Here is a 27458-nt window from a genome sequence, read left to right on the forward strand (position 1 = left end):
TGTACTCACATACATAAAGTAAATAAATAAATCTTTAAAAAAAATTAATGAATTAAAAACAATCTTGAAATGTACCATAATATAACATTCTGTGTAATTTATAAAACATCTAACATTGTGGTCACAACAAAGTTTATATTCCCGTGTCCTTAAATTTGAAAAAGTCTCTTCATGCATATAATTTGCATAAATTAGTTGTCTCTGTTTTTATTTATAAGACACTATACTGTTAGCAAATTAGTTATTTCTCTGAACTATAATTCATCACATGCTAGCAAACATCTAATTACATACAACCTAGTAATTTTGGCAAATAATGTATAAATCACATATGTTCATAGCATATAATTAAACTATCATTTGCAAACACGTGGAAGCTAGTGACTTATGAATTAAAAGTTACTGCATCAAATTCACATTCAGTGGTGACGATTGCAACAAATCTGTTTGGCTAATGACTTGGACTGCTACAAAAACTTCCAGTTTCCTGAGGCAGTATGGGTAGTGGTTAAGGTGTACTCTTAGACACCCAGTTCAAAGTCCCTTTAGCTGTCTGTGGCCCCTGGACAAATGACTTAACCAGCTCTGTGTTTCATGTCTTTTCTCATCAAATGAGAGAAATAAGCCTTTTTTATTCATTGCAAGGATTGAATGAGTTAAGATTTCTAATATAATAGCCTAAAACAATCATGTCATACATGGGACGTTACCATCTATTCTCTCTCTTGCTCTTAGAGGTAGCACCCCACTCCCTCTGTGTCCCAAGAACACTGCAATCTCCTGTGAGTCAGTATCTTTTTGCCTTCTTACCTTTCTTCTTCTGCCATCTGGGAAGAAGGATAACTATGATAAGGCCAGTTCTGGAATGTCCCAGAATGTTCTGTAGACCTGTTGCTAACATTTAAAAAGAAAATTAAGAATGCAAGGTATGGAATCCCAGTACTGGGGAAACTAATGGAGGTTGGGAAGTCAAAGTTACCTGGTCTAGTAAAAATATGAAAGCCTGGAAAATATAGTCATACTCTCCTAAAAATCAAACCAAAACATCAACATGGTTGGGGGTGAGGGGAGTCTTTTTCAGTCCTAAGCTCTTAACCTTGAGCTTCAGCCACCATTCTGAGGCAAGAAGGAAAAAAAGATACTATCGCTAAGCTGGGTTATTACTTTATGAAGCCTAAACACAGTTTCTTTAAGTGGCTTGCTCTCTGCACATCGGAAAAACTAGACACAGCGAGTGCAATGCAGTGTTTGTCAGAGAGAAGCTCGAATAGGCTTTTTTCTCATAGCACATGAGCCTTCAAGAACCATTAGTTTTTAAAAGTCCTATACCAGGCTGGAAAGGTGGCTCAGTGCTTAAGAGAACATGCTGTTCTTGGAAAGGACCTAAGTTTGGTTCCCAGAACCAGTGTCAGACAACTCAGAAGAGCCTGTCCCTCCAGCTCCAGGGGAGCTGATACCCTCCTTTGGCTTACACTCATTCACTCATGCATAGAACACCCCTCACCCCTGGAACAGATAGACACATGATTTTAAACATAGGTGAAATATTTTATAAGTCCTATCAATGCACAGCGTCTTCAACCTGTCCTTCTGCCACCGGTGTGCCAGTGTATTGAGTGGGTTGACATGCTTCTAAGATAATATCGAGTTGGTAGATTTTAAAATTAATTAAAAATTTTGAATTTATGTGTGTGCATGTATATCTGCCATGTGTGTGGGTACCCCAAGTGGACAGAAGAGGGCATCTTATCCCATGCAACTGGAGTTACATACAGAAGACTGTGGGTCACTACATGGTGTGTTGGGAGCTGAGCCTGCAAGAGCACCAAGGGCTCTTAACTGCTGAGCCATCTCTCCAGCCCCTCTGTTGCTATGTTAGTCTCTAAGTTGATCAAATTTTCTGGATTCCTGCTATCACCTTTTAAGCCACGCCTCTCTCACAACAAGCTCCTTACATTGTTCTTTATAAGCAGTTAGCTTTTTTTTTTTTAATTTTGTTTTGCTTCTTGTTTATTTCCTTCCATTAAAAGCTTTTCCTCGGGATGTTTATTGTGTTTGGCATTTTCTTCTGAGGAGAGGGACATTAAAAAAAACATTTTAAAAAACAACTAAAAACACTGGCATGAAATAAAAACAAACAGAGAGTTTTGGCAGAAATCCCCATCTTCATGAAGTTTTTCTAAAGCAAGTCAGAGTTAATCATTTCCATATTTTCCTGGAAAGGAGTTTGAACTTTGTGAGTCTTTGTTGTTCTGCTGTTTTGATAGGAGACCAACTATAAACAAGGAGCTCTTTCCTAACCCAGGGGAAATATGCTTTTAGTGAGTCTTCTATGACGCACTTGACCACAAGACATAAGCTTTTAAATATCGTCGAGGGGACTGTCCGTGGGCATCTTCTCCTTGTTGAGTGACCTCACGGGATCCCTTTTGTAATCCAGAGCACATAAGAACACTGGTGGTTTTGAATCTTGAAAATAAATGCGTGAACAAAGCCTAAATCACTACAAAGATCAGCAGCTCACCAACAGTAGTGCACGATTGGAGTCGGCCTTGTGAAGTCCACTTTCTCTCCTGAGTCCCGCTGCCCGCCCAACTTAACACGATCTGCTTCATTTAGTTGACGATGAGGCTTCAATGAACTAAAGAAAGCATTTTAAAACACGCCGTAAGACTTATATGATTCTCATAAAACAATTTTTAAAGAAGAAAGTAACAAAATTGATAAAAGTAAAATATGAAAGAGATTTTCAGAAGTCTGTGCTTGGCTTCTCCTGAGGCCATTTTTTTTTTTTTGGATTGGCTCCTACTCCAATTGTGTGCAAGCTGCCAGGGCATCTACATAATACTTAGTCATACTTTCCGAATCTGTTCAAATCAGTCTAGAACAGTGGCTTTCAACCTTCCTAATGCTGCAAACTTTAGAGTTCGTCATGTGTGGTGACCCAAACCCTAAAATTGTTTTTGTTGCTACTTCGTAACTGTAATTCTGCCACTGTTATGAGCTGTGATATAAATAATTTGGGAGATTTAGCAGAAGGGTCGTGACCCACATGTTGAGAGCCACTGGCCTAGAGTGCGATCCAGAGAGTTAGTTTGTCTTACTTTAAGTGACTTTAAAAAAAAATCAACTAATATTACTTTTTTCAACTAACTGGTAGCTATTTAACTTCAAAAGACAAAGAAATACCATGGCAAAGAAAAAAATGCAAGAATGAAAGGTAGCGGGGCTGGAGAGATGGCTCAGCGGTTAAGAGCACCGACTGCTCTTCCAGAGGTCCTGAGTTCAATTCCCAGCAACCACATGGTGGCTCACAACCATCTGTAATGGGATCTGATGCCCTCTTCTGGGGTGTCTGAAGACAATGACAGTGACATATATAAAAAATAAATAAATCTTTTAAAAAATGACTTAAAAAAAAATGAAAGGTAACTTAAAGCTTGCAGTTTTTAACAAAAACAACCAAAAATAGGTGGGTTATTTAGAAGAAATGTAGTGAAACTGAAAGACTATAAAAACTTAACAGTATTACTGTTTGGTGTTCAGTCCCAACTATTCGATAAGACTTTAAGTCAAGAAAATTCATATTAGAATATTTGTATGCTATCACATTTGTATTTTCATTGTTGCATTCATTGATCAGGTAAGTTTCACTGTGCTGTCCCATTTAAGTACAAAGCAATAAACTAAGTGCAAATGACTTGTTTTTTAAATATATTTATTAATTTATGTCTATGAATGCTCTATCTGCGTGTACACCTGCATGACAGAAGAGGGCATCAGACCATATAATAGATGGTCCTGAGCCACCCTGTGGTTGCTGGGAATTGAACCCAGGACCTCTGGAAGAAGAGCCAGTCAGTGCTCTTAACCCCTGAGCCATCTCCCCAGCCCCATAAGTGGTTTGTTCTTAACTTATTTTCTTCAAAAGTAATACATGCTCCTTATTTCATTCACTCCCCCCGCCCTTATCATTCCAAGCCCATGAGCAAGAAGCCAATGGTAGTTAAATCATAGCAAAGAAAACACGGTTTTCTGAATATCCGCTAGAAGATGCGCAAGAGAACTAATTATGCATTCTCTTTGTTTTTATCTGTCTCCAGTGATACTGAATTTCAGGATTAAAGGCATAATAAATGTTATATTATCTTGTTTTGTAAACAGATTGTTCAGAGATTTACAATGATGGATTTAAGCACAGTGGGTTTTACAAAATCAAACCTCTTCAGAGTCTGGCAGAATTCTCTGTTTATTGTGATATGTCTGATGGAGGAGGATGGACTGTAATTCAGAGACGATCTGACGGCAGTGAGAACTTTAACAGGTAACTGTTATTTTGGGGGGAGAGGGGGGAGAGTTGGCAGGGGAGGCTGTGCATTTTTTGTTTTTTGTTTTGTTTTTGTCTTGGGTTTTTATTTTTGTTTTTTGGGGTTTTTTTGTTTTAATTTTTTTTTTTTGCTTGTTTGTTGTTTCTTTTGTTTTTGTTTGGTTTGGTTTTCTTTTTGAGACAGGGTTTCTCTGTGTTGCCCTGGCTGTCCTGGAACTCACTCTGCAGACCAGGCTGGCCTTGAACTCAGAGACCCACCTGCCTCTGACTCCCAGGTGCTGGGAATAAAGGCATGCACCACCACTGCCTGGCCAACAGGTAATTAACAAGTAATTATTTTGGCGTAGTGTATGTGAGATTTGTGAGTTAGGCCTTCTCATGCCTCAGACTTATTAATGGGACAGAAAGGTTCTCATTTTTAAGTAACTGAGAGTGAGTAAGCTACTGAAGAGAATATTAGAGATGAGAGAATGGGAGAGACGCTTAGGCCCTGCAGGTGTCGTCTGTATTTTGCTGAAACTAACGTTCAATGTAAACTTTCCAGGGGTTGGAACGACTATGAAAATGGCTTTGGAAACTTTGTCCAAAGCAATGGTGAATACTGGCTGGGTAACAAAAACATTAACTTGCTGACTATGCAAGGTAAGGTTTGCACTTACGTGCAGGAGGCAGGGCTTAGACTCAATCCCCAGTGCTATGAGACTAAACCCATGTAGTATTTTCCGTGGAATCATAGGCAATAGAAAAAACTCAGTATTTGTTATGATTTCTTTTATATAATGGCGCTTGCTGAACCACAATCCCGTCTGTAAAATGTTGCTTAAAACAGGAAGGAGAGGAAAAGAAATTAGGTTGGTTTCTTTTCTCATGTGTGTTTTCTATTCCTTGGAAGGAAATGTGTTATCAAAATCACTTTTAAAGACTTGAGTGACTGACAAATATGTATAAAAAAATTTATCACCACAATAATACCTTGTGATAAGCCACGGCAAAACAGTAGTAGTTTGGGTGCTGGAGAAATGACTCTCAGCTCAAGAGTTTATACTGTTCCACCCAGCACCCACATCAGTTAGGCCTCGACTGCCTCTAACTCCAACTCCAGGGAAAACATTGCTCAATTCTGACCTCTGGAGGCACCCACACATGTGGCATTACTCACACAGACACCTACATGTAGATATAAAAATAAATCTTGAAAATGTTGTGGTCTGACCCCCTCCCCAGCCATTGACACAGAGAAGTGACTTGGATAAGAGCAAGGACATGCTAACCACATACTCTGTTTTGTTCTGCATGTTATGAGTGCTCTGTATGAGGTTTGCTAGTCTTAAGAAATTCCACAAAGCTTTACATAAGACCCATCAAATCAAAGGTCCGTATGAACTGTTATGGTTTGAGTCAGAGCTGACCACTGGGCAGAACTTCTAGCACCTGCGTATGGGCTCATTATTGTTTTTTGTGTTTTCTTTTCATTTATAAGCCTGCTCTGGGAAATGTTGGATGTCATAGATCAGATAATCCTAAGCTACATCCCTGGTCTGACCAGTAACAGGGTGTGCATTCAATAAACCATCCCTGTCTAACTGAGATCAGCGTTCATATGGTTTGTGAAGCGACTCCTAGACTACCACAGAAAACTTGAAATATTTACTTTAAAGTAAATTATGAGCCTTTATACAATCCTCCCATACATATTCACTTGCATTACTACGGAGTCCAATATTTGTATACAATTTTTTTTTTTTTTGGTTTTTTTTTTCGGAGCTGGGGACCGAACCCAGGACCTTGCGCTCGCTAGGCAAGCGCTTTACCACTGAGCTAAATCCCCAACCCCTTTTGTATACAATTTTACGTTCACTAATAACTCTTCGGTATTTTATTTTTTATATTCGTTGGCTCCCATCCATCCTCCTCCTTACCTTGCTTGTAGCTCGAGGCTGTAGTCAGCCCCCTCTAGGCATACTGCTCAGTGTCCTCACACTGGCAACACACGGGCTTATTGTTCCAGCCCAGCTCAGGTGACTACTGGAAGTCTATATTCATAGTCAGTAGGGTGCTGATTACGAGGGTCTTGGAGATCTAAGAGTGGTAGCCAGAGAGGTTGCACAGCCCTGATGTGTCATACTTGTCCCAGGATGCATGCTCTCTAAACCTACAGAAGGCTTCCTTTCCCTCAAACTCTTAAATTATCCTAGTTTTAATAGGGTTTTTTGTTTTCTTGACAAATATGTACTGTTTATCGGTATTTTTGTGGGTCGTTGTTTAGGCTATGGAAATCCCAGGTTGGAATCCTGAGGTCATTCCGAGCAGATGAAATTCAATGTTATTCCTCAAGTAATTTGTATGTGCGTGCTCTACTGGCCTGGGCGTTTCCAACCAATCTGATCGCTCTTCATCTTTTCTCGTTTGGTGCTGGGTGTTGAAACCAGGCCCTTGCTCATGGCAAGCATGTGTTCTGTCATATACCTACATCCCCCCATGCTTTCATTTTCTCATTTGGTGTTCGAACTGGTTACTCTTAGGTGGCATAGAGAAATGGATTTATCAGTTCCATAGCTTGCAACATATCATAGCTCAAACAATAGAAATTGCCTTTGTCCTTGTGTTCTTTAATTTTGACAGCAGGTAAGCTACTCAAATTGCCTCTGAAAATAACTTTATTCCTATTTATTCCTTTATTACCTAAGGTTCCCCCATACTGCAATTGTTAACAATAATCATAATTATTTAGATAATTGTTATATGATAATTTAGTATTTATATGTTGGATAATATGTATTTATATATTAATATACTATACATACTAAAATTATGATTTATTATAATAAATAATAAATAAATTTATAATAATAAATTTAGAAATGCTCTCTAATTGTTAAGTTTATTCACTTATTGGCAAAGCATTTGGACATTTTCTTTTTTTTTTTTTTTTTTTTTTTTTCTTTTTTTTTTGGAGCTGGGGACCTAACCCAGGGCCTTGCGCTTCCTAGGTAAGCGCTCACCGCTGAGCTAAATCCCCAGCCCGACATTTTTCTTTTAAGAATGTGGGCGTTGTCTCTCCACTAACACAGACTTTTGGGGACAACTGACATTTCCTATCTACTGTGCCCATCCCTATCACTGACTTGGGCATATGAAGTAAAGCCATGCTTTCAGAGAGCTCCATCAGAAGAAACCACCTTCCTCCATACTTGTCCCAGAAAGGAGAATCCAGAATTCTCAGCCAAACAGCTTTGAACTTTGTTCCTAGAACCCATTCAATGTTGTTCTTTCTCTGCCCTTCTGTTGTGGAGCCTAAGGGGAGAGTAAGGAACAGCTTTTGACAGTAGGTATAGACAGAGGTAGGATGCATGACATGGGTTTCCACAAGGTCAAAGGCCCTTTCTGCCCATCACCGGGAATGGAGATAGGAGATGGGTATCAACCAGAGACTGGGCTGAGGGAGCTCTTACCAACAATAGTTCCGCGTCAGAAGGAAGATCAGCCTGTCATTTACAAACAGGGACATTGGAAAAAAGGAAGTGGCTGATTGATGTAGCAACTCCTTCACTAATTTGGTTTTATATAATTTTTTATCACCTAGAATTTTTAGTCATCTTAGTACTGCCTCGTCTTATGTTTAGAGATTTGTTTTCTATGGTATCATTATTTGCATACATAAACAAGAATGTATGTCAAATAAACTAAATTTGTTTTAACTATTCCCCCTTAGAGAAACTCTAAGAACCCTGTTGACTCAAAGTCCCTGATAGCTGTGACTTCCGCCCCATTAAGTGTAGGAGAGATTCTTTCCCTAGGAGGTTTCTCCGCTCTGTCTGATACCTTCTTCCAATGGCATCTGTTCCATAGGCTTTGATGCTATCAAAAAAGGTTTTCATAAAACATCTAGGAATCTTATTTCTTCTTCAAACAGTTCTTAGACAGTTTGCTAGCTGATCTTCTACTCTACCGGAAAAAGCAAGTAATTTTATGCAAAAGCAGGTGCTGATAACTATATTAGGAGACAGCCTGACTACTAGAGATTATAAGGTGTCAATAATAGTAATTATTCTTAAGAAGAAGACGCTTATAGACATTAAGAAAAAAGAATAAAATCTTAATTCTGTTTTTCAATATAATTTATTTTTATTTTCTGTTTGCTGGTGTTTTACCTGTGTGTATGTTTGTGTAAGAGTGTCAGAGTCCTCGAACTGGAGAAACAAATAAACTTGAGCTATCATGTGGGTGCTGGGAATTGAACCTGGGTCCTCTGGAAGAGCAGCCAGCTCTTAGCCACTGGGCCATCTCTCCAGCCACAATAAGGAATCTTCATTTTTTTCTTTTAATTTTGTTTTGGGTTTTGGTTTTTTGAGACAGGGTTTCTCTGTATAGCCCTAGCTGTCCTGGAACTCACTCTATAGACCAGGCTGGCCTCAACCTCACTGTCTCTGCCTCCTGAATGCTGTATTAAGGGACTATGCCACCAACACCAGGCTAGCTTTCTTAATCTATGAACTAAAAATTTCATCTCCATCTTTTTTTTTTCCAGAGTCAATCATACCATTATTTTGTTTTTATTCTTTACGTAGTAAATTTTTTCCACTTTACTATTTTGCTGTGGTTGTTTTCAAGAAAAATAAACAATAACACGTTCACATTGTACCACAGTGGAGTCACTGTTTATTCATTGAAAACTGATTCTTGACAGAGGTGAAACAAAACCGTCATTTATTTTTAAGACTAGTCAGTGTCGTATCATGCATGTAATGACCAAACAAACAGAACTACAGTTTCTTACTGTTTCTATTGGCTTTTTTGTTTGTTTGTTTTAGGAGACTACACTTTAAAAATCGACCTGACAGATTTTGAGAAAAACAGCCGCTTCGCACAATACGAAAAATTTAAAGTTGGCGATGAAAAGGTACTAGAAATTTTATATAGGCAATGTCTTGAGTTGACGTTGAAAATACACAACTAAGCCCGGAAGTCTGTGGAGATAGAAATATGTAATATAGCCTGTTTTGTTTATTGAATGCGTTTTCAAAACATTCCCCACTGATAGCTCCTTTTCCTTTAGTCTTTTTACGAACTGAATGTTGGAGAATATTCTGGCACCGCCGGAGACTCCCTGTCGGGAACATTTCACCCTGAGGTGCAGTGGTGGGCTAGTCACCAAACAATGAAGTTCAGCACACGGGACAGAGACAACGACAACTACAGCGGGAACTGTGCTGAGGAGGAACAGTCTGGCTGGTGGTTTAACAGGTTGGACGCTTTGCGCGCATGCGCAATTCTAATGGTGCTGATGGTACCTCACTGAGGGGCCTTAATTGTAACGAGTGACGTAACATCGACCTTATTTGTGATATTGTTAAGTAATCCTCCTTCCTAGAAGTCCTCATCTTTTGAAGGTACTTTTAAAGACTTGCACATTGGGTATGCCAGTGACAACTGAACAATATGACAAAGAAACTGGGTGTGTGTGGTATTTTTGGAAATCCTAGCACTTGGAGGCTGAGACGGGAGCATCACCACAAAGTCAAGGCCTATCTGGTTCACATACCAACTTCAAGGCCAGCCTGCGGGACTTGATAAGAAAGATCCCATCTTGGAAACAAACAAACAGTTACATATAAGAAAAACGAACAAAAATTTTCCAATAACATATCATGAAAATGAGTCAAATTTCTACTTCTTTTTAGATTTATTTTTATTTTTATATACTTTGATGTTTGACCTGCATGTATACCTGTGTTAGGTTGTCAGAGCTCTGGAACTAGTTACAGCCAGGTGTGAGCTGCCGTGCGGATGCTGGGAATTGAGCCTGGGTGTTTAGAAGAGCAGCTAGCGCTCTTAACTGCTGAGCTGTGTCTCTAGCCCTCAAATTGCTACTTTTACAAGGATGCTTTTTGCAAACTGGATTACTGTTGAGGTATAACCAGAAGGCCACAAATCGGCAGGAGGAAGTAGGGAGCATGCACACATATACACACATTTGTGAGCCAGGTGTGATGGCTCCCACGTGTAGTCCTGGCACGTGGGAGGGGGAGGTTATATCATGGATTATGTGAGTTCTAGGACAGCAGAACCTAGCCTTAAAAAACATCTCAAAGCATCATGCACCCAAATTAGCCAGACTCAAAATGAAGTTTTTAAGGTGCCTGGTTTTAAAGGAAAGTTAATTTTTGAAATACTACTTATAATAAAGTTTAAAATAATATTACAATAAAGTTAAATTTTAAAGAGGAAGAAAGGGAAAAGAAGGAAGGGAGGAAGGAATTTGTGACACTCTATTAATAATCTGCTAGCTCTTCACTGTCCTATAGCTTACAAGATAGCCACTATTATTGCTGTCATTTTAATGCTACCTTTCTTTCATACTAACTTTCATTATTAGTTCATTGAATGCAAGTCTTCCCAACATTAGGGAAGATGGCTACAGTAGTCTTGAGACGTAATCCTGCCCCAGCTGCCATTTGAACACTTCCACATCATCATCAAGTTCACTCTGGAGTGTGGAGGAACTGGGGTTCCGAGGCTCAAATGCAGAGCCTTGTGACTTCCGATACCTGGCTTCAGATACACATTTCTTCATCTTATGAACCTGAGATATGCTTCTTATTTTATTATTATTATCCCTCCTCCCCTCTTCAAGATAGAAGCTCATGTAGCCCAGGTTGGCAGAATCAGAGGCAGAAGCATCCATGCCTACGTGACATCAGAGTGGTATAGTCAATGCAGATACAACGAGCTTAAGGTAAAAATAGTAGATTTCCTTCCGGGTTTTACTTTTCCAAAAGTTGAGTCTATTTAATGTTTGGCCAGTTATTAGAAAAAGAGAACACACACACACACACACACACACACACACACACACACACACACACACACATGTGAAAAGAGGAGAAGAAAAATCATTTTCCCCTACTATGAAAACTTGAAACAAGGTGCTAATCTTCCCTCATGGCTTTCTTGTTCTAAAAAAAAAAAAAGCCCTAAGTAAGCATTGTTTAAGACTCACCTACAGTTAACAATGCCATCTGCGAATATCCACCTATGTCTGGTTTTGAATAGACGGCAAGAAGTAATCGTTAGCATCACTGAGGTCTAACGCACGTACATTGTCCATTTGGTTGACTGTTCTGTGCCCGAATGGCGGTGGCGCATACTTTAAGGGAGGCAAATAAATGTTATGGTTGACTTTAGAAATAGGGGTTGAGGGGAACAAACCAATTCAGTTGCACGAAGCACCCAAGGACAGCAGGTCAACCTAGAGAGAAAGTAAATTATTCCAGAATCCTCGTCTTTACTCTTGGTCTTTGTGCCACACCTCCTTATGACTTGTAGGCGCTTACTGAGGCTGGAATTGCAGCGCCCCCCACAGGTTTATGTATGTATAGCAGGAGCCTAGTCATAGTCACCTAAAAAACACCTGCCACGTGTTTCTGCCACTGATGCTTACACCCTGTGACTTTTTCACCAGGAAACACCAATCCCCCAAATCATTTGCCAGCATAAGTCCTTTCTCCCATAAGTTGTTTTTGTATGGTACTTAGTCATAACCAATAGAAAAATCACTAAAGCACTTGTTGCTGCTGCCTCTTCTGCCTTGTGGGCCTCCTGCTTTATGCAAGTATAAACCCTCCGCCCCCACGCCCCACCCCGCAAGCATCCAGCTGCTTACCACAGACTATCAATCTCCAATAACTAATGTCAAGTCCAGGCTAGAAACTGAAGGCTACTAAAACACCAGTCTCAGTAAGCAGTGGGCCCTACGGCCCGAATCTCAATGGGCTCCAAATCAGACCAAATATAAAAGTTTATGCAGTAGCAGACGTCTCTATATCTAGATATGCCCCGGTATTTATTCTGCAGGTTTTTCTTTTTAAGTGATACTACTCATGGTACTTTGAAAACACAGCAGATACTGAATCCCTGCAGATTTAGTATGCATGGCTTCCAATTAGTCCTAACCATTTGAATTAGGATGGCTGCCACGGTGGCCAATAAAAGCAAATCACGAGCTTAGTGGTGACCCATGCCTGCTACTTTGCATTTATGAATGAATTATAGGCTTTCCTGATTCAATGTTTTTTCCCAGAGGGCTTTTTTTCCCCAGAACTACTTCTGAATATTCTTTCCATAGCCGACAGGCTGATATCTTATCATTGGTTATAGCAATAGGTAAATATACGGTGATTAATATTATAACAGGAAAATTGGCACAAACTGCACCATGACATTTTTGTATGCCAGGGACAGGTGAGCGGAGAGACTCCAAAGGAGGAAGAAGGAAGTGCTTGAGTTTTATGATAATCTAACAAACCCATCTTGATTGGTGCAGTATATGTAAAAAATTAACTTGGCAACTCAGACAAAAGATTATTTACTGATAGCTAGGAAACTTTTAAAAGGAGGTTTGGGTTCTGTTTGCTTACCTTGAAGATTAAAGTATTTGATATGCTAACAATTCAAAGAAGGGAGTTTGAATTGTGAAAGCCACATCTGACCAAGCCAGCTCAGTCAGTCAACAGGGTCTTGAGGAGGGAGGGAGGTTGGAAAAGAAAAAGACAATTAGACCATTTTATAACATGACTCCACCCAGTGCTGAGGCTGAAGCGGGTTTATTTTTTTTTCCAGTCTGCCTTTATGTCATTCTAGGTACATACAAAGAACATGGTCAGTCCTAAGGCATAAACAAAGTAATCAAGGAACAAACAAGGCAATAGTCAAAGCAATCAAACAAGGCAATAAACAAAATCCCATGGTCACTATGTCTAGGGGTTTATCGGGATGACCAAATTACAAGGAATACAATACATTCCTTGGCTGTGTTTACCTTGAGCCTACTTCCTACTCCTAGCCCAATGTCAGATTCCTGCTAAATTCCTAGAAGAGGCCCCCAAAGCTGTCCACACACATCTTGGCTGTAGATCGGAGAACCTGGAAGCACCAACCACCCAGGAAGCTGCAGTAGAGCCCCTCCCCCATCTTACTTTGCTAATCATGCCTTCCTGGCAAACACAAGATAATCACTGTTCAACCAGGAGGACGTAGGTAAAGCTAAGAACTGAAACACTAAGCCCAGCAGTGGTGGCCCAGGCTTTTAATCCCAGCACTTGAGAGGCAGAGGCAGGAGGATCTCTGAGTTCAAGACCAATCTGGTCTACAGATCCAGGTAGGGCTACCCAGAGAAACCTTGCATCAAGAAAACGAATAGAAAAAAAAAGAACAGAGATCCTTATTTTTCAACACACTCCAAGTGGTTTGGGATGGATCCCCACATTTACTGTAGGACCAAAACTTGCCTGTTTAAATAACAACATTTGTTTGTAGAGAAGTCTCAGATTTGGGACCATGATGCTTTGGTGAGCAATAGCAGAAGTCATTCTCGTCATTTCTTAGCGAGATGGTTTCTCAGTGGACTTTCCTGCTGATCGCTGTTTTCTCCTGTTCTCCCACTAGGTGTCACTCTGCAAACCTGAACGGCGTGTACTACCAAGGTCCCTACAGAGCAGAAACCGATAATGGTGTTGTCTGGTACACCTGGCGTGGGTGGTGGTATTCCTTGAAATCTGTGGTTATGAAAATTAGGCCTGGTGATTTTATTCCAAATACTGTTTAGTTGTCGCATTGGGAAATGCTTTCTGTGATTCATCTTGATTTTTAAATGTTTGAAAAAATCTACAATTCTGAATAATATACTCGTGGTGATGGTGACTGTGTGTGACTTCTCGTTCTTCATACTGCCTTTACTAATGTACTTTAGGGCTGGAGAGATGGCTCGGTGGTTAAGAGCACTGACTGCTCTTCCAGAGGTCCTGAGTTCAAATCCCAGCAACCACATGGTGGCTAACAACCATCTGTAATGGGATCTGGTGCCCTCTGCTGGTGTGCATGAAGAGATCAAAAGTGTATATGTAACATAAATAAATAAATTTTAATGTACTTTAAGTTCAGCAGATACACAATATCCACTAAATAAATGTAGATTATGTGAGTGTTTACTGAATTCCTATGTGCATACAGGTCTGAGAAGAGTTCAAACTGAAATATAGAAAACACCACAGACTAATTAACATGATTAAATAACAACCTAATCTTAATTTTGTAGTAATAGACCATGTATGCCTGGATGTGTTAGTGTACACCTTTGATCCCAGCACTGGGAAGGCAGGTGATCTCTGAGTTCAAGGCCAGCCTGGTCTACACAGGGAGTTTCAGGATAGCCAGGACTGCACAGAGAAATCTTGTTTGGAAAAATAAATCAATAAATCATATATAATGTGACTGACAGAGCGTGAGACAAATTATGGCAAATTATGATATTTTGCCCAAATCAGCTACATACATATTATAAGTTGGGCTTTGGATTAAAGTCTCAGGCTACAGAGTTAAACTGTTAAGCGCATTCCAGGCTCTTCCATGGTATAAACACCACTCACATCTTCAGGATGTTTCTGTAGTTTCTTCATAGGCCTCACTTTACACATGATGTTAGTTGACAATGGAGAAGTAGCCAGAGGCCCCATCTGACTTCATAGGTCGACCCCAGGGGGGTGCTGCTATTGCTGTTGAACTGAGCTGAGAATTTCTGCATCTGAGTTTTGGTTATAAGGTTAGTAAAAAACCAAAACCTCAAAGTACCAAGTTGTTTGCTACTAGGTAAAATGATTTGCCACTGTCCTGTGGCAATGAATGGCTCTTCTCGAACGACTCTGGATTGGTGTTTTTTTTAAGTGAGGATAAAGAAAGATCTCCCAGAAGCTATTTGCATGATAACCTGGTGCTAGACCCAGAAGATACAGCTTGAGACCACACAGCTAAATTAAGGGAGGAAGACACACAACAATTGCATAGACACAAAATTGTAAGTTTTTTTTTTAACCACAGAGTCTATCTCAGGCAGGGCAGCAAGATGGCACCAAGAGAACCACTTTTATAATCTCACTTCACCTGGGTAATTTGACACCTTCAGCCTATTAGAACTGTGACAAAAAGGCCCATCTTCACTCTGTAACGTGCACCTTTCATTTGAGATTATATTTAGACAGCAGTGGTTTCCTCTGCTCCCAGACTTGTCACTTCTGTCCAAAACCCAACCTGCGGACACATTGCAATAGTCTGTCATACGGTGGCCCCCTTGGGTCCCAGCATCCTGTCAGTCAGAACTGTTACATACAACCTGACATGAAAAGACAAGATAAATATGGTGAAATAGTCACCCATCCGTCCCTTTGCCTCGTGCTGGCCATTGGCTAAGGAGAAAGGCTAGTTATAAGAAAAATCATAGAAAAACTCATCGTATGAAGGGAGTACTTGAGAGTGAGTGTTCTGCATCAAGACCTGCAGTAAATTCGCAGAAGAAATGATGATTTTTTTTTTTTGGAAGAGGGGGCAGCTGGTCGGCTGACAGTCCTTATTAGACATACTTCGATCTAACGAACCTGAAGGAGTAGTTGAGAACTTCACAGTTTCCAAGTTATCGACTGCGAATATTTGTATACATGATGTCCTTGCAAAAGTGCTATGTATTAAGCCTGGTATAAATTATACCAACTGATAGGTGAACATAAAATATTGACACTATACTTATGAAGGTCTTAAAAGTTAACAGTGTAAATATTCCTAAAGTTGGTCTCAGATCTAAAAAAGAAAATAAATACCTCCCTCTTTCCTGCTTCCTTCCTTCCTTCTTTTTTCTTTTCCTTTCTTTCTTTCTTTCTTTCTTTCTTTCTTTCTTTCTTTCTTTCTTTCTTTCTTTCTTTGAGGGGCAGGGAATTTTAGAGACAGGGTTTCTTTGTGTAGCCTTGGCTGTCCTGGAACTCTCTGTGTAGACCAGACCTGGCCTTGAACTCACAGAGATTCGCCTGACTCTGCCTCCCTAGTACTGGGATTAAAAAATGTATGCCACTCCCACCCAGTTCAAAAGTAAATATTTCAAAAGCTGATAAGTAGACAGGAGAGACGTGTGCTTTGATGGGTGCATGACGTGAAGCAGAGTCCTGACCCGACTGCAGTGGTTGGTGGGGGTTGGCAATCAAAGAGACTTAGAAGTTTTGAGCTGAGGCCCAATCTAGGTGTATTTGGGAAAGTCATAGTAGGCTGAAGGAACCCTAAGGCAAGACACATGAAACAAGGATATGCATAAAAGATGAAGACTATAAAGATAATATAGTTTACTGATCCTTAATCCCACATGTTATGGCTGGTTTACAGCTCCCACTCGACAGCAGAGTGACCTTGGAAAGGTACTAACTTCTCCAAGCCTTGTTTGTTTCAGCAATAAAACAGTGTGCCTCACGGGGTTGTTCATAGGCTGTACAGGGGAAAGAGTATAACACGAATCACGGTGTCAGCAGTCAGTAGGAGGCGGTGATGGTAACAGTGAAGGAGGCATTGAAGAACAATACCTGATGCTTTTGGAAGAAGTCCATGCCATGACACGTTATCCTCTAAACTAGTGGTTCGCAACCTGCCTGATGCAGAGAACCTTGAATACTGTCGTGGTAACTCCCCGCACCCTCCCAACCATAAGATTGCATCCATTCTACTCCATAACTGTAATTCTGTTACTGTTATAAATCATAATGTAAATATCTGATATGCATATAACCCCTCCCAAAGGGGTTGCAACCCACGGGTTGAGAACCATTGCTTTAAACAGTGCTTCACAAGGTGTCACTTCTTTACCTTCAATGTCATTCAAGTCACCAGGGCTCTCGTACACATGTAAATGCTGATTCAGGGAGGAGTTTAAGACTGGTTTTCTAGCCTATGCTTGGGTTCCCACCTACAGGGCATAAGAGAAATTCTACCTCGGAAATTCTGATTTTTTTTTTTTTTCTGACAAGCTTCCAGAAGCTGTATATGTCACTGGTCTAGGAATGAAGTTCTGAGAAGAAAGGGTATAGGGGAATCGTAGTTTCTTGGGGATGTTCATGTCTAGTAGAAAAAGCTACTGGAACAAATTTAGGAGCTGTAAGAAAACTCAACGAGCTTCTCGGATCCTTAAAGATGCTAATGTAATTCTAAGTTCTAGTTCAGAGCACTTCGGCTTCAGGACAAGTCACCTGGTTTATAGATGCTCAAGCAGATAGGAATCTTTTCTTCTTCCTGAACAAGACCACAGGTGGTAGTTGTTTGCTAGGCTGAGTTCATAGGATTGTAGGCCAGGACTAACATCTCTGCAATGGATCTACCCCTCTTCAAAGCTCAGTTTGTCCACTGTGGTTCTGCCTTTGACTGTTAAAGATAATCATAAAGGGTCAACACATTCAATTTATGTCTTACTGACAGACTTGAGCCATACTGCTGAGAATAATCTAGGTGTGAAGCAAAGGAATACATTATATTACCAAAAATAATTTGGCAAGATGATTTCTTTTTGTTAAAAGGGGTATACCAGAACCCAAACTACGCTCGCTAGTAAATGCGCTTGCCAGAATGGCCTCTGGCTTTTATCCCTGATATAGGCAGTGATAGGGTCTCATCCTATTGGTGGGAGCTCAACTTCTCAATGTGATGTGATTGGCTAATCCAAGCAAAAGAAATAGGGTGAGATTCAGCAAATATGGGCCCTCAGTGCTAACTACCTTTGATAGAAACAAACAAACAAACAAACAAAAACAAACAAACGAACAAAACAAACAACCCATTTCTCACACCATATTCATTCCATCTCGAAGTAAAGACCATGGTCAGGTAAACTACAACTGTACCCCATGTTCCTAGTACCACAATTTGAGTTGATAAGGGTGCTCTAGAGGAAGAGAACCAAGTAGACATTCCTATTTTGAATGAAAAAAAAAAAAAGACACAAAGCCAAGACCTTAGCAATAAACAATAACTACAAGTCAAAATCCAATCCGGCAAAGAAAATTCCAAATCTTGCAGCTCTAATGACCAGCGTCTTCCAGACTGCAACGAGCTTGTGGAGCAACATCCTTAGAATGTTTCATCTTTCAACACCCCATTACTTGAATATGACAATAAAGATAACACGATTGACTTCTAATATTATGTCAATCGAGGGTACATTAAAATAAAGCCATGGATGCATTCACGAGCATATTCCTAACAGAACAAAACCCCTCATGTTAATTATAATCCTCACTGCTGCAGCTAGTTATGTGGCCTTAGCTGGTGTAACGAGCTACCTTCCTCCTACTCCCCATTTTCTTTTACTTCCTCCACCCTCGGCAGCACTTCAGTCTTTCCCAGGAGCAGTTGGAGGGTCTTGGTTATTGATCTTCCTGACTAGATTCGGCTTGTTGTTTCCTGAAGACACGAGGACACCAGGAGATGCCCTAAAGGTGCTCCACATTCTAGACCCACTCTTCTTTACCTTTGTTGTAGAGAAACAATCCAATGCCCTCCTGCTAAACTGGATCAATCACACCTCCTCACATAGTCACTCCGCTTCTAGCCAGTTAAATCAAGAGTATCGGGAGATTCATAGAGCCGGGAGGAGGTCTTAACTTCAAACTCAATGGGATATTTGCTAGGCCCACTGGCAAAATGACTCCTCCTTCTAGAACTAAAACATTTTAGGCCTGAAGAACACAAGGCCACAGGAATGGAAAACATTTTTTTTTTCCTAGTAGGTCACTAGGGGTGATGGTGAATGGTTCTAAATATTTACTTCTTTATTTTATTTTTTTTTTTTGTTTTTTTTTTTTGTTTTTTTGTTTTTTTTTCCGGGGCTGGGGAATCGAACCCAGGACCTTGCGCTTACCTAGGCAAGCGCTCTACCACTGAGCCAAATCCCCAACCCCAATATTTACTTCTTTAACTTAGAGCATAAAAAATGTTCCGTAGGATACACTTTTAATAAGTCATAAAGACCTGAGGTTTGGCCAAATTTGAAGAGCATAGCCTATAACTTGCTCAAGTAGTAGCATGACGGACTCATCCAATTAGGAGATCAAAAAAGGGAAAGCTTTTAAGCGAAAAAAGAGGGATAATTCCGAGGAGAAGAAAAAGGGCAGACTAACAGAGTATTACATAAATCTCCATAGACTAGCCTTCAGCGCAGAAGGGATGAGCAAAAGGATTAAGGTGTCTGAAAAGACTAAGAGAAAGAGTGCTGGGGAAACAGACTTAGTGAGAAGGCTATTTGTGTGAAGTCCACTTCAGCAGAGTGGGAGGGAGCCAGAGTACATAGGACAGATATGTCATCTGGGAACATGCACAGAAAAGACGCTGGGCTGCTGCGATCCAAAGCCTGCATCCTAGGAAGACCCACACACCAACTCCTCAGCTGGGTATGTGCAGTGAGCCAAGCTTCTTATTCAGCCCTGAGGAGTCCGAAGCCTGAGGGGAAGAGTCGGAAGCTAGTCTGGATGGCAGGGACACTCTTGTCTTCAAACAAAATGAAAGTTAGGAAAAAGAAGTAGAATAGTTCAATGTTACCATAAGAGAGTAATTTACTAGATGGTATCACTTCTTGTGTATGTTTGTATGATGTGTGTGTGTTTGTGTGAGCTCACGTTTGTACAAGTGTACGTGTGTGTATGGGTGGGTTAGAGTTGACATTGTGGGTATTTCTTGATTGTTTTATACTATATTCATTTATACAGGGTCTCTGAATTCAGAGCTTAGTGTCTTCATACACGCACAAATGCACAAGTACATGCACACATACATATATATGTAGTATACATACATATGCATACGTATAAATAAACATATATACTTTTTTTTTTGACACAAGGTTTCTCCATGTAATCCTGGCTGTCCTGGAACTCACTCTCTAGACCAGGCTGGCCTTGAACTCAGAGATCCACTTGCCTCTGCCTCCCAAGTGCTGAGATTAAAGGTGTGAGTTTCCACTACCCAGTGATTTTTTAGCAATTCTTATCAGGGCTAAAGAACATAGGCAAGGCCCTTGCTTATGTTTTTAAAAGGAGCAATGCATGGATCTATAAGTGGAAAAGTGTGTACATATCCCTCAGGTAACTGGGCATGGAGATGGGTGGAAGGACAAACTTCTCTTGGCACTGTGTGAAGGCACACTTTTCTTTTCTCAATCACATGCATGCTGTGTCTATTTATGTTTTCCTACTAGCAAAATAAGAAAAAGGAGATGGCCAGTCATAAGGAAATATCAGCTGGTTTGGAGGACACTATGTAATGAAGTGTGTGTATGCATGTTTAGCAGTTTAGCTTGTGTCTGTTATGTTTTGTTTTTTGTGATCTGGTCCAGGCTAGCCTCCATTGTGGTATGTAGCCCAGTCAGCCTTCTGGATGACAATCCCCCTGCCTCATCTTCCCATTAATTGGCATTATAGTCCTTGCAATCACACAGAGATTGGCTCATTTGAAAAAGGAAATCTAATCTAACCCCCTATTAGACTATACTGTTAGTGACAGCAGATGCATAGGCCTATAGTTCCAGAACTCGGACATAAGGCTTGAAGTTCAAGATTAGTCTAGGTTACATAATGAGATGTAGCTTCAAAAAAAGAAAAGGAGAAGATAGGAAAAGAGGAGGGAGGAAGGCAGGCAGGTGGGGTGATGCAGCCATTATCTGAGGTCTACCACAGACACAGTGGGAACAAAAGGAAGGTTTTTTTTGTTTTGTTTGTTTGTTTTTTAAGATTTATTTATTATATATAAGTACACTGTGACTGTCTTCAGACACACCAGAAGAGGGCATCAGATCTCATTACAGATGGTTGTGAGCCACCACATGGTTGCTGGGATTTGAACTCAGGACCTCCGGAAGAGCAGGCAGTGCTCTTAACCACTGAGCCATCTCTCCAGCCCAGCAGTAAGTTTTATATGTACTTACGTTTGACTTTGAGAATCTCAGTCTATAGGGACGATCCTGAGGCTGTCCTGAACCTATTGTGTAAATCGGGGGCTCTTGTGTCAAAGTGAATGAGCGATAGTTGGTTCTAAGCCACATGTGAGTGACAGTGGCCTGGGAACACAGATTCCTGTTCTCTTGTAGTCACAGAACAACTATAACAACGACAGCAACAGCAACAACAAAACAGTCAGTATTCAACGCCTTTCCCCACATCAGGTAGGCAGGTAACTGGGAAGCCAACAGATCGCTGCTATAGGGTCTAGATGCTTTCTGACTACAGAGCTTGGTGGCCAATGGCTGTTAGGAGGGTCTAAGATGATTTGGCTCTTGATCATCAGCAGTCTGTCTCTTCACTCTCGTGAAGTGTTAGTCGGTTAGCTGAGTCTTCAGAGGTAGGTGCTTTCCAAGGCAACTTCAGCCCACAATAACATGCTAAGTTAGCCAGCTTTAGAAGAAAAAAAATGCTTGAATCTCTTTCCAGCTTACATGCATCTCAAAAGAGATTTATTCTTAAAAAATGTACTTATTTTAGTGATTTATTTTTTATTTTTATTTATTTATTTTTTTGAAAAAGTCTCTTTCTATACAGCTGAGGCTGGTCTGAAGCCCATGGTCTTCTTGATTAGGATCCCAATCATAAGCTGGTGCACCAGGTTCTTATTTATTTATTTATTTATAAATAACTGCCCCACAGTTCTTATATGTAGTAATTTATGCTTGTTTTCTGCGGCTCTGGGATTGAACCACAGTTCTTATATGTAGTTATTTATGCTTGTTTTCTGCGGCTCTGGGATTGAACCCACCACCTCATGTATGTTAATGGACATAGTCTTCAAAGAGCAACAGTTCTAGGATTCACTGGAAAGAAACACCCCCACCCCCACCCCCACCCCACCCCCACCCCCACCCCCCACCTCCACCCCATCCCCCTAAACCTGCTCTCTGGCTTGGCTTCAGGACATACTAACGGCTTTGTGAAGTGAAATCGCAGCTTTCTATCTGTATATGCCTTGTCTGTATTTGTTTATTTTTATTGCACATTTAAACACATTTGAAAGAGCCTTATCATGTGCAGGGCACTATAAGACAGAGTTATGTGTTCTGATGTTACTGTGCAGGGAAGTCATCAAAGAGGGTTTTTTGTTTGTTTGTTTGTTTCTAGTTACTAAGCCATAGGATCATTATAAATCAGAGAGTCTAGGATAGTTTTTATTGTTACTTGGGGTCTTTATTATTTTCATTTGTTTACTTGCTTGCCTGTTTGTTTAAAGATGGGATCTTGTTCTACCTCCTGTCTCCACCTCGTCAGTGCTAAGGTGACAGTCACGAGCCACCAGGATTGCTATTCTTTAACATTTTTAAATGTTATATTTTTTGTCGGGTTTTTATTTTTTTATTTTGTTTTAATATTTTTTATTTTTAAAGATTTATTTATTATATATAAGTACACAGTAGCTGTCTTCAGACACACCAGAAGAGGGCATCAGATCCCATTACAGATGGTTGTGAGCCACCATGTGGTTGCTGGGAATTGAACTCAGGACCTCTGGAAGAGCAGTCAGTGCTCTTAACCGCTGAGCCATCTCTCCAGCCGGGTTTTTGTTTTTTAAATAAGATAAATGGTCTAGCTCCTACCTGAGGAAGACCAGAACTCAGAGTCCCTCCCACCCCCAAATGAATTGAACTGGGAAGGATCACATCTCTGAACCCTAGTTCACTCTTATTCATTTTGAATGTGTGCTTTTATTTGTATTCATGTGTGTGTATGTTGCTCCATGTGTGTATACCACCTTTGCATAGGTCTATGCAGTCTAGAAGCAGGCCTTGAACCCTTGGAGTTACGGGCAGTTGTGATATAGGAGTGAGAATCTGAGTTCATATCCTTTAGAGGAGCAGCGACGTCTTAAAACCACCGAGCCATTTCTCCAGCCCCAGAATCATTATTTTCTTTTTTTTTTTTTTTTTTTTTTTTTTTTTTTTTTTTTTGGAGCTGGGGACCAACCCAGGGCCTTGCGCTTGCTAGGCAAACGCCTACCACTGAGCTAAATCCCCAACCAGAATCATTATTTTCTAATGTGTCATATGTGGACAGTGAGGCAGTCTTCATAACCTTGTGAGAATTGGGTAAGATGCAGTAAAAATGTGTGGGTAAGTTATGTCCAGTCTAACTTAAATGACAAACATGAAACCATAAGACATGTATTGATGTGGTCATAAGCCCACTTACTTATCTCATCATCTAAACTCATCATCTTCAATATTAGGACAAACCACTGTAGGGCAAAGCAAGGGCCACATAGATATTACGTATACTTTTGTTTGAATGCATACATTGCCCCAACTCCTAGCACATGAAAGGAGGGTTTGGTTTGGCTTGGTTTTCCCAAGCCAGGGTCTCTCTGTGTAACCCTGGATGTCCTAAAACTTGTTCTGTAGACAAGGCTGGCTTTGAACTCAGAAATCCTCCTGCCTCTGCCTCTGCCTCTGCCTCTGCCTCTGCCTCATTGGGATTAAAGGCATATGCCACCCCCACCCAGCTATAAGAAAGGTTTTATGTGTGGCCCAGCACACCTATGTACGAACAATCAATGTCGAAAGAAGCAAGTTTGCTCTCGCAGAGGCTTCATTTTTGGAGTTTCCTCAGCTTAATACTTAATCTAGCTGCTTTATGGCTTTAGATGGCTGTCCTTAAATAACATTTTCTTTCCTTAAATTGTTTTTATGGGGCTGGGGAGAGAAACAACAAAAGCAAGTTTGCTTGAAAAATGCCATAATCACATTTTCTTCTTTGTAAGCTCATAAAAAATAAAGCTGAAAGAAATTCCCATAAAATTGTTTATCTTTTTATTTGATAAGAAAATAATTCAGTAGTAAAATAATTTAATGCAGAGTTGTTCAAGGGAAATAGGGAAAAAGAAGATTGGAGGTTGGGCTCAGTGCTTGCAAGACCCTGCTTTGATCTCCAGCATCAGAAGACAATGATGGAGGAGAGAGAGTGGGAAGGAGCGTGCACCCCACCCCCAATACCACTCATTAACCATAAATTCCTTGGCTTTGTTTTTCTCCTGCTTTGTTACCAATGGCTTAGAAATCACAGTAGATGAGAACTGTGGTTTTTTCCTTTGGTTAATCTTGTATTCTAAGTACATCCTCCTGTTGTTAAAATGTTTTCCTACACAGAGTTTCGAAAGCAGTACAAACACCAACTAGTTTTAGTCCCATAGTTTTTTTTTTCTTTTTAAATTTTTTATTGGATATTTTATGTATTTACATTTCAAAGTCCCATAGTTTTTAACCAACCTATTTTCAGACTATTTAGGCTGTTTCCAGTCTGTTGCAGTACACGGTGTTGTGACATCTGCACACAAAGGTTTTGTTTGGTCAGTTTACTTTTGAATTGTTTCCCAAGGTAACTGAGCGAAGCCGGATCACTGCGTTCCCTTTTATCGCTGAAATTTCACTTTGACCACTGGGGTAGCTTCATCCTGAAGGCTAAAGGTTAGTGCTTTCCACCGGCGTTTACACCACATTAAACTCTGTTTGACCTTCATTCTAATATCTTGCTCTTCTTTTTTTTTTTTCTTTTTTTTCGGAGCTGGGGACCGAACCCAGGGCCTTGCGCTTGCTAGGCAAGCGCTCTACCACTGAGCTAAATCCCCAACCCCTATCTTGCTCTTCTGAATAAACACATGGGGCGTTGTTTCACTCTTTTGGGAATATGCTGCTGTTTGCTCACATGCCAGCCATCAAACGCCTACTGACAACTCCTGTCCTTGAAGAACTGACAAATCTATATGGGGAGGCGAGTAAAGAAATAAGCTATTCCGAGAAATACAGCACACAATGGCAGGTTTATTTGCTGGCCGAGATTGTAGTCAGAATGTTTGGGTTTGCCATCTGTGATATGTGGGGCGGAGGGAAGTATACACAGTTTCTTTATATGTCTCTGCCTAGTGGTTTTCATTTGAAAACATGAGATTTGTTTTTATCCGTGATAGCATTGTGAGGCTCAATGGCACACATCGAGCCTGCACACTGCAGACACTTGGGAAATACTGCTGTGATGATGGTAACCGCAATGGAGAAGGTAGGGACTCGGGTTATAGTGAGTGGATGGGCTGGGTGGCCCTTGACGTGATTTGAAATGTCAGAAGACGGGGGTTGGAAGAGAGCATATAAAATGAAACCTTGTCTGGGTAACTGATATTGACAAGAGCCCTGCAGCCTAAGTCTTTAATGTCACTGACATCTAGAACACTAGAGGGTTTGATGATGAAATGAGCTTTAGAGATTATCTGCAGCGGTCAAGGAGCCTTGGGATAAGGCCACATGCATCAGGGTCTGTACAGAGATGAGAAAACCTCCCTGTCCCTCACATTCATCACAGCTCTGTTTTTATCTCTTTTATGTGCTTTGGTTTCACATGACCTTTTGTGTTTTGTTTGAGGGAAAGCACAAAGCATTTATCTCTGAAAGAAGCCATTATGTATTCTATCTTATACATCAAGAACGTAGCTGCATTTTTGAGATATCAGGCGTCTGGGCATGGGACTTCTCTTACTCTCTTGACTCATATCAGTGAACCATCATTGCAAACCTAAGGCTGTATGGACTCTGTGTTTTGATGCAGGCCAGCCCTTCATTTTAAACCCTGGCTTGAAAAGTACATCTACCCAGCAAAAACTACACTCCACCAAAGGCAAGTCCAAGACAAGCTTCAACCTTTCAAGGGAGATAAAAGAGGGAATTAAGTATTCAGTCATAACAAAAAGCTGACTGAGTCCCGGGGAGAAAAATGACGCAGAGTATCACCTTCCAAAACTTAACTCGGAGGGTTTTGGCACCAGTCGAAGTTTCTAGGTCTTTCTAATTATAGATGTGCTCTATAACATTGCTTCCACCTGGGCCTATAACAATAATCTTCAACACTTAGCATTATCAAAGACCTTTCCAGCTTGAACTAATTAATTCACACATTTCCAGCCACCTGGGATGGGTCGTATTATTATCCAGGTTTTACAGATACGAAAAACTTCAAAAGAGATTCCTCCAAGGTCTCACAGTGACTGGACCTGGGCCAGGCGTGGATCATGGAAGGACTAGACTTTTTTTTTTTTTTTAATTTCATTGGAAGATGACAGCCTTTCACAGACTGTTGGGATTTAGGGGTGATTTCGTTTCTTTTTCTTCAGCATGCTAAACAGATGCCCTTTGTTGGGACTGTGTACTGCTGTGTTGTGGCTGTGACTCCTTCCCCAGAGGAGTAAGGCCACGGGACTTGCCACACATGTCCTAATGCTTTGGGATACCAGGTGATTTTGGAGCTCTTTGAGCTGGCTAAGGTATGGCAACTGTTTCAACTCTCCTACTTGCTCCTTCATTGTACCTACAGTGTCTCCTTTTAGCTGAGAGATATCTGAACACAGAGCTCTTGAAGTGTAAAGTGAAATATTAGAAGGTGAGCTAGTTACAAAGTTTCCCCTGTCCCTTCCTGATGATCTAGTAATTGAGATTCTTAGGGACCACAAATACCTCAGAGGAGAGTGTTTAATAGAGAATACCAGCCTTTTTTTTTTTTTATCATTTTTTAAAAAAGAGATTTAAAATGGCTCTTATTGTTCTAGTTATAAGCAAGTTACATTTGAAACACTATTAAGTGCTTCACTGGTGGACAATATCGATTCCCCTTCGACTTTTGCCCTATTCTAGTGCTTGTGGTTTGAAATGCTTATGTTTTCACTCATACAGAGCCGGCAAAACAAAACAAAACAACCTCTTTTTTTTTTTCTTTTAACATCCCCTTTGTCCAAAGCAAAAAGGCTTTTATGTAGGCAACAGTGGTGCAGAGTCAAACAATGCCAAATTACAATGAATTATTAACAAGAGTTCCTTGTTGACTCAGAGACCAGTAGAACCGGGCAAAAAAGGTAATTTGGAAAACTCACAAGAAGAAAGGAATTTGGTGGGTATGATTAAGAACTTTTCAAAACATGGCTCTTTTGAAACTGAGGTTCAAAAGGCATCTCTGTTCTTTGTGTATGAGTCACGGGGCAGAAGTGAATGACTGAAGGAAGGAAGAACTCAAGGAGAGTCGGTGCGGTCGATTCTCAAGGCTAGGGGTTTTGTTTTTGTTTAAATACCAAGTTTAGGCCTGAATTGCTTTGCTTTCATGAGATAGATCTTCCTACCCCAAAGGATCCTTGGTGTTGTTTCTGTAAATACTTCTAAATCAGGAAAGTTGAGTAGTCCCCTGCCCCCACCTCCCCAGTTCAAGGGCAAAACTCGATGAACGATGAACGATGAACCTGAGAGTGAGAAATGTTCCCCTGAATACCT

General features: G+C 40.5%; 1 protein-coding gene across 1 annotated transcript in view; it reads left to right on the plus strand.

Moving 5' to 3' along the window:
* Fgl1 (fibrinogen like 1) overlaps window positions 1-14008 on the plus strand; it is a 30188-nt gene extending 16180 nt beyond the window's left edge. Inside the window, exons 4-8 of the mRNA XM_032919182.1 lie at window positions 4165-4324; window positions 4872-4969; window positions 9139-9227; window positions 9384-9571; window positions 13772-14008. Of these exons, the coding sequence (XP_032775073.1) occupies window positions 4165-4324; window positions 4872-4969; window positions 9139-9227; window positions 9384-9571; window positions 13772-13931 (695 nt within the window). The 3' untranslated portion in view covers window positions 13932-14008. The remainder of the gene's footprint in view (window positions 1-4164; window positions 4325-4871; window positions 4970-9138; window positions 9228-9383; window positions 9572-13771) is intronic.
* Window positions 14009-27458: the final 13450 nt, after the last annotated feature.

This window comes from Rattus rattus, chromosome 13, assembly GCF_011064425.1.
Source record: "Rattus rattus isolate New Zealand chromosome 13, Rrattus_CSIRO_v1, whole genome shotgun sequence".
Classification (NCBI taxonomy): Eukaryota; Metazoa; Chordata; class Mammalia; order Rodentia; family Muridae; genus Rattus; species Rattus rattus.